The sequence below is a fragment of the Brassica oleracea genome, chromosome C4 (assembly GCF_000695525.1).
Source record: "Brassica oleracea var. oleracea cultivar TO1000 chromosome C4, BOL, whole genome shotgun sequence".
NCBI lineage: Eukaryota > Viridiplantae > Streptophyta > Magnoliopsida > Brassicales > Brassicaceae > Brassica > Brassica oleracea.
In genome coordinates this window covers 31,567,357-31,578,722 of record NC_027751.1, presented here as the reverse complement: position 1 = coordinate 31,578,722, position 11,366 = coordinate 31,567,357, and the positions used below count along the sequence as shown (strand labels likewise).

The 11,366-nt window shown below is 35.5% G+C and overlaps 1 protein-coding gene across 1 annotated transcript; it reads right to left on the bottom strand.

The window, feature by feature from the left end:
• Positions 1-3,542: 3,542 nt before the first annotated feature.
• LOC106342572 (cation/H(+) antiporter 20) lies at positions 3,543-7,104 on the bottom strand. Its single transcript, XM_013781546.1, has 5 exons — positions 6,819-7,104; positions 5,682-6,713; positions 5,077-5,313; positions 4,175-4,888; positions 3,543-4,085 (listed from the first exon to the last, which is right to left on the bottom strand). The coding sequence occupies exons 1-5, from the start codon at positions 6,996-6,998 to the stop codon at positions 3,723-3,725; spliced, it is 2,526 nt and encodes an 841-aa protein (XP_013637000.1). The 5' UTR covers positions 6,999-7,104; the 3' UTR covers positions 3,543-3,722.
• Positions 7,105-11,366: the final 4,262 nt, after the last annotated feature.

Sequence of the window (11,366 nt, the reverse complement as noted above, 5' to 3'; positions counted from 1 at the left end):
GGAATCTTTGTGCAAATACATCCAACTCCGTAACTCGTAAATACTACCGCCACCGGCCATTTTTTCTTAGATTTTTTTTTCAAATCTTTTTTTTTTCTGATTTTTTTTCGGGTATTTTTTCTCCCGTTTGTGTGTTGTGAGGAAGAGAATTGTGGGAAATGACATATATATAGAGAAATTTTCGAGTTGGGTAGTTGAAAAATAACAACGATTTTACAAGGAATATTTTACATGGATTTTACATGGTTTTAACATATTATTTACAACGAATTTACGACGAAATTAGGTAAGTTAAAGCACATTGAATACACGTTTTCACCTAAATATAACGGTAACATGATTCGTTGTAATGTCGATGTAAAGTTTACTTTTCGACGTACTTGCGTCGTAATATTACATGGCGTTTACGACGAAATTTGGTTTCGTTGGTTTCGTCGTAATTGCGTTGTTAAGCCACCAGTTACTATTTCTAAGACGACGATAAGGAACCTGTGTCGTTCGTCTGTCTGCCAATTCAGTGGAACGACAAGGAGAAAGTGGACGGAAGTGCAGCTGGTTTGTACTTGAGAGGAACCTTTGACGATGGTCGGAGGTTCCTTTCAAGTATAAACCAACTGCACTTCCGTCCACTTCTCCTTGTCGCTCCACTGAATTGGCAGACAGACGAACGACACAGGTTCCTTATCGTCGTCTTAGAAATAGTAACTGGTGGCTTAACAACGCAATTACGACGAAACCAACGAAACCAAATTTCGTCGTAAACGCCATGTAATATTACGACGCAAGTACGTCGAAAAGTAAACTTTACATCGACATTACAACGAATCATGTTACCGTTATATTTAGGTGAAAACGTGTATTCAATGTGCTTTAACTTACCTAAATTCGTTGTAAAGTCGTTGTAAATGTTCCATGTAAAATCCATGTAAAACTTTTCTTGTAAAATCATTGTTATATTTCTCTATATATATATGTCATTTCCCACAACTCTCTTCTTCACAACACACAACTCTCTTCCTCTCGAACCTGATGGCGTTTAGACTCTGTTCCTCATTCAGCCACCAATTACTATTTCGAAGATGACGATAAGGAACATGAGTCATTCGTCTGTCTGCCAATTCAGTGGAATGACAAGGAGAAAGTGGACGGAAGTGCAGCTGGTTTGTACTTGAGAGGAACCTTTGACGATGGTCGGAGGTTCCTTTCAAGTATAAACCAACTGCACTTCCGTCCACTTCTCCTTGTCGCTCCACTGAATTGGCAGACAGACGAATGACTCATGTTCCTTATCGTCATCTTCGAAATAGTAATTGGTGGCTGAATGAGGAACATAGTCTAAACGCCATCAGGTTCGAGAGGAAGAGAGTTGTGTGTTGTGAAGAAGAGAGTTGTGGGAAATGACATATATATATAGAGAAATATAACAATGATTTTACAAGAAAAGTTTTACATGGATTTTACATGGAACATTTACAACGACTTTACAACGAATTTAGGTAAGTTAAAGCACATTGAATACACGTTTTCACCTTTATATAACGGTAACATGATTCGTTGTAATGTCGATGTAACGTTTACAACTATTTCGCATTCCACGTACTTTCGTCGTAAACTTACATTGACTTTACGACGAAATCCTTTCGTCGTAAATTACCATGGAGTTTACGACGAAATAATGTCTCGTCGTAATTGCGTTGTAAAGCCCATGTAAAGTTACGAGGAAATAATTTCGTCGTAAACCGCCGTTGTTACTGCTACGTTTTTTTGTAGTGATCTTAGTGGTTTTCAATGCCAACTCTAGGACTGTGCTATTATTTAATTTTCTTTACTATCTTAGGGTGTTTAATTTCGAAACTCTTATAAACCAAGGTCCAATTTTTAAATTCATTCATGGAGAAAAAAAAAATGGCACAAGGCCCATTTTTGTTCTAAGCCGGGCATGGTTTTCATGTAAACTAGCATGGTTTTCATGTAAACTAAGATACAAGCCAAACTCAACAATCTAATTGCAAAGAGATCATAAAAACACACAAATAAAATGTTAGTATGAACCTATGTAAATTAATAATCTCTATAAATTAATAAATTTCGTCGGTCCCAATTTGGACTGGTTCAAAATTTGACACAAATCGATAAAATAATAAGATAATATTTTTTTTTGAAAAAATCCTATGTAAATATATTGTCTCGTTAAAATTATAAATTAATAATTTACATGTATACATATTTTATATAAGTAAGAATCTATTATTATACTGTTTGTTTTATATTCACAATTAAATTATCTTTATATTTTCTTAACACTTAATATAATTTTGATGAGATTAATTAATTTTATATCTAAAACCACATTTACATTTTATACATTATATATTATATGCACCAAACAATATAATAAAATTAATATAAATGTCAAATTTCAAAAAATAACAATTAATATCTATATACTAAAATCAAATATGTTTCTTATCTTAGAATAAATATATCTTAAAATAAGAAATCTTAATAAGAAAACTTTTGTAAATTAATATCTCTATAAATTAATAAAATTGCAAAGTCCCAACATTATTAATTTATAGATATTCTACTGTAATTGGAAATTTCAATATTAAATTGTTTCTCGTTACTCCCAATTGTATGATCACTATTACATTACTAAAAAACTATATATTACTTGGGACCTGCCAAATAAAGGTATAATAGAAATTCATTTCTCCAGGAAAACATTTGCTTAGATATCATCAGTTGAGAGAAGTTTCGAAATTATATCTTCAGATTTACTAATAACAAAAAAATGTTCTAGCCAATACTTTAGCTAGGGATAAAGAATCTGCTCTAATGATTGTCATTTCTTCAGGCACCGTGGAACTCAAGGTTAAGCCCGGATCATCGGCGGAAAAACCGATTTGAATGTGTGGGAAGCTATATCAGTGTGTTCAAGTAGGGAAAGCGTTGAAAGAACATTGTTGTGATGCTCTACAACATTAATAGAAACCTAATCAATGGGAAATGTTAAAATTCAGATTCATACTAAATCAAGGAGAATCCATATTAACTATATAAAACCATGTAATGTAATGAGCATACCATGTTTTCAAGAAGGATAATAAAAACACAACCAGAGCAGAGGCAAGAGTGTGAGTAGTATTGCCGTTCTTGTCTGGTGGTTTATCTGAATTTGATTTGGTATTTGGCACCTTATTTGCTATGCTCATAGTTTGATGTAAGGATACCAGTAAAGACTGATGCAATAATGTAGAACTAATTTTGGTATGTAATATCGGTGAAGAATGACCCTAGAGCCTAGGGTAACTTCTATATTCAATTCAAGTATTTTCTAAAATTAAAAGGGTTAAATGTGAAACTTTCAATTGTTTAATTTGCAATATGTATGGTCAGCTCAAATTATAAAGCTCAATCTAATAAGCAAGGCAAGAGCCACAATTTTATTTTTCGAATCTTCATGTTTGCTTAGACCAAACTGGCTGTCAAGTGTCAACTCTTTTGTACAATGGCTATGTAAATTTTGTCGATGTATACAATTAGAATTTTGTAGAAAGAAACTCATAAAGACAAGTTTAATACAATAGTGCCATCCATACAATAATTATTCACATTATGCTGCATAATCATGGTTATTTATTTATAGGTAGAACGATGTTTCTACAATTCGTACCACTTTAACCACTAAGGCAAAGCTCAATTAGCTACATATCTTATGTTCATACATTTGTATCTCCGTTGATACTTAGAGAAGACTCACTAACAATTTTTGAAACCGTCATCTCCTCTATATGAGCTTTGTTGTGTTGTTGAACCACAAGTATTGATGGGATGATGTGGTTGATCGAAGAGGCAAGCACGTCCCCGATAGGACCTAACTCAGGATGTTCGGCCTGACGCTCAGCTAACGTCGCCACCTCGGCGGACGGTAACCTCCCTCGTCCAACCACTATGAGGTCAAAGTCTTGACTCTGTCCTATTGACAATGTTTCTTCAATTATGTTGTTTGGTTCTTTTTCTTTGTACTCCACCATTTCTTTCCATTTGTTCTTGAAATCCTCTAATGCTCCCTCATCTAATTCCTAATGATAGATTAAAATCTGAATTTAGTATACCTAATTTAGTTACTAAAATACCAGCAACACTTTAATTAGGGTTCATAGGATTATACCTTTTCCTTTTCTGGATCCACGTTGGTTGTCAAGAAGGCATAGTTCTTCTCCTTGCATTTACTCGGTGCCGGCCGTAACGTGACGGCGTTACTCCTCAACGTTTCTCTCACCAAAAACCTGATAACGGTAACTTTAACCGCAGGATGCTCCGCCATCCTCCCGGCGAGCTCTAAAGCCTCACGGTCGTCAGGCCCACCAAAGAAAATCGCACAAACCCTTTCAACCACATTAGAGCCATCAATGTTCGAACTTTGGGCCTCAATGGAGCCAAGTCCACGGTCAACAAGAACCGCCACGGAACACGGCGCGTTCTTTAAAACCCTCTGGGTGACTAATCTCCAGCCATGACCGACGTTTTCCGGTAGGTTTCCATCTCCTCCGTCTTGGTGGTGGTGGTGGCTATGACCATGATCAACGTTCCATCGTTTGTGGAAAGGTAAAATGATCATTGTGACTCTCTTGGTCTCTGCCATGTGGCAAATGTCTTCGTGCATTGTGGGTAAAGGAGAGACTGCAGTAATAGGGCGAACCGCGACTCGGCCCAATTGACGATAGGCTTGAAATCCTCCTATGACGTTACTGTGGCACTCGCCGTGACGGTAACGCTGGACGAAAGGGAGCCCATTTTTACGGGCTTTTTGCACCATTATGATTGATGAGGATCGTTCCGTTAGTTCCATGAGGTGCATGACGAATAGTTTTAGCTGCAGCATCTGCCAAGAAAATATGATATTAACCAAGATTAGTATCCGTCTAATGCAAAAGATCAAATGTGATACATATATCAACATATAAAACGAACATGCAGCATATATAACATTCTAATATACGCATCAGAGATCAGACCATGCATAGATTTAAATATAGATTGTAAACACAAACATATATAAAGAAATGTAACCTTGGTGGTTCGGATGGACTCGATGACAGAGATGAGGGATGAGACATTGGCTGGACCATGGAGGCAGGCGAGGATGCGAAGCTCTTCCTTGGGGGAGTCTTCGCTCGCCGACAAGTCCTTTAGTTTGCGGTGGGTACTACGTGCCGGCTTGTAAATGGCCATTACAGTCGGCGTTGTAATGAACGTCGTGAAGAGTGCCATTAGCACTAGTATCGCGAACGTCTCGTCGTTTAGCACCTAGTTAAACCCAACCCCACGCACGTACGGTTAATTAATAAGTAAAACATATAAAAAGTCAAAAAAATTTAAACAATTTTCTATAAATGTTCATCTTCTGACAACGAAGGATATACTCCTTGTTTTGTTAAAACTTCAAATTATGTAAATAATAATGAACAAATATTCGTCTTGTTTTGTTTTATATGCTAGCTGTCCCCATAAAATGATAGAATGACTTCTGTAATGATTAGCGAGGACTGACGACCCATATGTACAGATTATGTTACTAGGTTATAGTTTTCTTTAGCTCTTTTATAATTCATAGCTTTTTCTTTGGTCATATTTATATAGCTAAAACAAGAACCTTAAAATGGAAAAAAGCTAACCTTTTTCTCCTTGCCTATATTGAGTACAATGAGCTCCACCAAACCTTTCGTATTCATCAAGAAACCAAGAGTCAACGCTTCTCTCGCCGGAACCTTAACCATCACGGCCACAGCGAACGTTCCAACGATCTTTCCAACGCAAGCCGTAACTATGACAAGACCCAACATCCCCCACGACACAGCTCCTCTGATCTTGGCCACGTCAGTTTTCAATCCACTCGTGGCGAAATAAAGCGGCAATAGTAAACCGGAGACAAAATCCTCAATCCGTTCAATCAATCTCTGACCAAACTCTCCATCTTTCGGTATAGTCAAACCGAACACAAACGCTCCGAAAATAGAATGAATCCCAATCAAATCCGTCGCGAAACCGGAAACCATAACTCCAGCTAACGTCAAACACACGAAAGACTCACGTACGACGCCGTTTTCAAGAGATCCCCGTTTCGCGACCCATTTCATCCCGGGTCGGATCACGACCAACATAAAAACAACAAATCCGACACCTGATAACATAACCCACACAGACACCAACGGACTCTTCTTCTCCCCACCGCCTTCACCGTTACCCGCTAACGCAACCGCTAAAGCGAGTAAAATCCACGCGGCTACATCGTTGAAAGCGGCTGCAGCCATCGCGGTTTCTCCGATCTGCGTCGTCAAAAGCTTGAGCTCCGCCAAGATACGCGCCAACACAGGGAAGGCTGTGATGGAGAGAGCGACTCCCATGAAAACGAGAAACTCAGCGTACCCCGGTCTATCGACGGCGGTGTAGAGAGTGCTGCGGATCACAAACGCGACTCCGACGCCGCCGAGAAACGGTAGCGTGATTCCGGCGACAGCGATTCCGAACGCGCGTTTTCCGCTGCGACGGATGGATGATAAATCGAGCTCGAGACCGACGAGGAAGAGGAAAAAGAGGAGTCCTATGCTCGCTACGGATTCGAGTATTGGCATGCTCCATGTCGGGAAGATACGGTCCATATACGTCGTGTTTCGTCCTAAAGCAGACGGTCCTAACAAGATCCCTCCCTTGAAAGATAAACAAAAAGAGATGATGGCAAATTCGTAAATAACAACGATGGCAGAATTGTAGTTAATAGTGTGTGTTAGAGTTATAGTGTAGTGTTAACGTACGACGATCTCGGCGATGACTTTAGGTTGGCGAAGTGGTTTGAAGAGGACGGCGAGGGAGCGACTGACGGCGATGATTAACGCCGTTTGGATGATGAGTAACGGAAACGCGAAGTTCAAGGGATTGTCGCCTTGCCATGCTCCGTTAGATGAGGTTTTCACGGCGGTTATGTTAAAGGTCATTTTGGAGATTTCGTTGGACTCTTTTGTACCTCTCTTCTCTTCTCTATTCAGAAAGGCTATATTTTTTTTTTGTAAACCAGAAAGGCTATATTTGGAACTTGGGATATAGTTCAAGTGACAAGAAGGTTACGTGAAGACATTTATAGGCATTTTTTTGTTTGAAGATTCAAAAAGTTAATCATGTTTGCTTCTAACTTGTGTTCACTTTCTGTATATCACGTGTGACTTTGAACTATTCTGGTTTACTGCAAGTCTGTAACATATAAATTGTAAAAATGTACTTGACCAAAAAAAAAACTTTAAATATGTACTCGCACATCCAACCGTGGTTGTTATAAACTTTAATCAAATTCTTAAGTTTCTCTTTTAAGTCGGCAAGTAACTGTAAAATTCATGAATGTTTATTGTGCATGTCATTTTCTTAAGTTACATTATTTTTAATTGTTTTCTCAATAACATATTATTTGATCAGATAACATGTTATTTTATTAGGATATACGAAAAACAACGTTTCGGTACTTATGTTGCCACCACTTTACTTTGTTACAAATACTTTTAAAAATATATATTTTTAGCCCCTTGCCTAATTAACTAATTCTAGACCTAATTAACTAATTATAAACATATTTATTTATTTTGGTTGATTAAATATATATTCTTTAACCAATATTTAACAAACTTTAGAAAAAACATCTGCAAATACGTTTTGGGGTTGGAAATAGTGTTTCTTTGTTGGAGTTTTATGGGTGTGTTGCTGGATGCGGGTGATTTTTTCTTTGTTGTTTTTGGTCAGTTTCTTAATTTATGTTATAACTATGCCATTTGATTGTAGTTTTTTGTCTTTTTGTTTCTTTACGGCACTTTTGTATTCTAATAAAAAAATTAATATTTCTAGACAGCTTACGAACGAAATTCATCTTACAACGGGAAATTGCAAAATAATAGACTGGCTTATCAACGAAGTAGGAATCATGTGAATCGCACGTGGGACGCGAGACACCGGCGCTGACATTATGCTACGTCGGTGGGGATGTGTTTAAGCAAAGGTTCGCTGAACATTTTATCCGTTAAATTTAATTCGATTCGTTATTCGTTTTGATTCGATCCAAAATTTTCGGATATCCGTAAACTTTCGAAGCAAAATAAATACTAAAAATCAATATCCGTTTAAATCGAAGCAAATCATAAATATTAAAATTTTGGAAAGCGGATATCCGATCCGATCCATCAATATATAAATACATGTATATCTTGATTATATTTAAAGTTTTTTAATGTATAAAATTATATAATTATTATTTTAACATATGATTTGATAAACTCTATTCACATTATTACTTATATAAAAGTATTACATAAAAGAAAGAGAACACATTTATGACAATTATAATTTTTTCTTATGTTTTGTGTTATTATAATTGTTAACTAAGTTCAAAAAATTACAAAATATGTAGATTCACTACTTCTTTTAATTTTTATTATATATATCATGCAAAAAATATTTTACAAAACAAATTAGTATCAAAATTTTAAGATTATTTGTATTAATGAAAACATATGAGATATCCGTAAGTATTCGTAAATATCGCAAATATCTATTTATTTTCCGGATATCCGTTTTTCCGAATATTTGTATTTTTCAGAAGCAAAGCAAATCGAATCGAAAAATTAGATATCCGTGACATACGAAACAAATTACAAATACCTTCAAAAACCTGAATTTCCGATCCGTGCTCAACCAGTTGACCACGTACGTATCTATGACTTCCCATATTAATCCATCCTTTTAGAATATAGTTTTGGCATTATTTTCAGCAAATAGAGCTGTGGATTTTTCCAAGAAGTGGCATCTCTATAATGATGTTTGTATTTACGACTTTTCTCCTTACTTTTACACGATTAGATAGTTCTATAATTCAATTGATGGCCAAGTTTGAAATAAGAATAGTTGTGGTAGACTTTACAAGCCAAATGTAACGTTACACGAGTATGGAATGGTGGCATAACCAGATTTGAGCTTCTATGAAAAAAACTGATCTAAAGTAGTGGACTGCCTCATAGATGTTGTCGTGAACAAAAGCACTCAGAAAATAAAAATACAGTACTTAACAAGAAAATATGATTGAGACAAATATCTGTTTTAGGGATTGTATATTGGTTATGTACATGAATAATTTACAATATTTTAGAATGTGTTTATACAACTTCAAAACCTGATATCTTTAGGAAAATTTCATTATCTACTAAAATGGGGGGTTTTTTTTTTTCTAATCCTTAAAGATATTGCGTACCACGGGTTATGACATTTTATTAGTGTATTGAAATTTAAACCACTTCCAAAATCTACCGATGCTAATGCATGCTATAAGTGACTTAATTACACTTTGGTTCAATCAGGTCATTTTTATCTTCAACTTACTTATGTTTGTCGTGAAGTAGACCTTTTTCCCCACTCATATGCATGATTACACACCTTCTTCTTTCCCAGTACTCATACAGCACACGATTACGGATTATATACAGAAGTCGGTATATCAAGTATTTAACCCCATTCAAAATATTTAGGAAAATAAAATAGCTAAACTGTTGAATGAAGATTAAGTTTTTAGAGTTATCATCAGTTCAACAAACAACCTTTGTAAAATCAGTTTTGTAGTATAAATGTATAATAAATATCTCTCTGTTTAATCTATCAATAGAGTATGTATATAACTCAAGGTTTTCTTTATGTGTCTCCAAACTCTAAAACTTGTTACAAAAGAGCATCAACTAGAAAAACAAATTGTATGTGCAAATACTATCTATTCAATATTACTTGTTCATTGCCATAGTGGATCTTTTACAATGTAAATTAAGAAAACACTCTTATTACATATTATTTGAGAAACGTTAAACATATTACTTTAAAAAAGTCTCAAATCACAAAAGATGTAGTGGGAGAATTCACGAGAATACTGGTTATAAAATAAATAACAATATATAAAAATTAAATTGCAAATCACGGAGTGGGCTTTTTTTCAGTTTCTCTTTCTGTGAAATAGATTTGGACTTTTCATGAGACAAGACAGAAGCGCCAAACAAGTGGTCGTCCAAATTTTTTAGGAACAGTTAGTTCAAAAACATAGCAAGTTTGGTTTTACCATCTTTCTTCTACGTCACATCTCAAGGAAATAGATAGCAAAGATTCGTGAGTCTGAACTATTACTGATCGCTCGTTTCAGTCTTTAGATGCTTTGTCTTTAATATTATAAGTTCAGATATATTTCTCACCTGGATTGTTTATAAGCTAGAGTCAATCAGATTCGCAACGTTATTAATTGTTTACAAACGTAACAAAAAATTCAAAAAGTTTGGATTTCTATTAGAAAAGAAAATTTAATATTTTTACTAGCCCTAATTACTTGATATAATTCATTAATAAACTGTTGTGGCAGCGTTTTTTAATAATTAATATTTATTTGAAAAACAGTATTGACAAAAGTAGTATCTTAGAAATCGGGTTTGAATTGATTTTGTGCTTGTTGTTTGATTGTGTTTGAATCTCGTGTTTCTGTTGACAGTCGGATTTGCGTTTGCGTTTAATACATCTTTTGTTCACGTTCATGTTTTGTTATGTCTACGTTTGCCTTCTTATAATTGACGTTTAGCCTTTACGCCCAAATCTGTTTTCTTATTCGCGTTTGTGTCTGCATATAACTTTTGTTCACGTTCATGTTTTGTTCTATCTACATTTGCTTTTATGTTTTTTAGTTATATGTGAAGTTAATTTGCTAATACACTTTAGATTATAAAAAATCATAAAAATATATTTGTCAAAAAAGGAATCATAAAATCAAGTTATAGACCTTGTCATGGTGGAAGCCCCCTTGTACAGTGGCATGACTCAGTTTTTAAAAACTTCAACATATATTTGAAAATTTTAAAAATAAATTTCATTTATGTTTGGTAACTTCTTAGCTGTTAATACTCTGATTCCAGCCGCAGTTAACCATTTTGTTCTTCACTTCTCGCCAAGGAGAGTTAACCGTACACAAATAGCCATAGCAGGGCCGAATCTCGTGAGGTTGTAGATGAGCATGTTGTCGCATGAAGTATCAGACAAAAGGCATGTCTATGGTTCAGCAGATTGATCATGATGCCTTTACACTACAAGAAAACAGCGGTATTCTGACGGACATTCCGACGGAAAATGAAATCCTCGGAATATCCCGAGGAATTTCCGAGAAAATTCCGAAGAAACACAAAATTGGGTTTCCTCGGAATTTCCTCGGAATATACCGACGGAATTCCGAGGAAATATCAATCCGTCGGAATATTCCGAGGAAATTCCGAGGAAACCCAATTTTGTGTTTCTTCGGAATTTTCTCG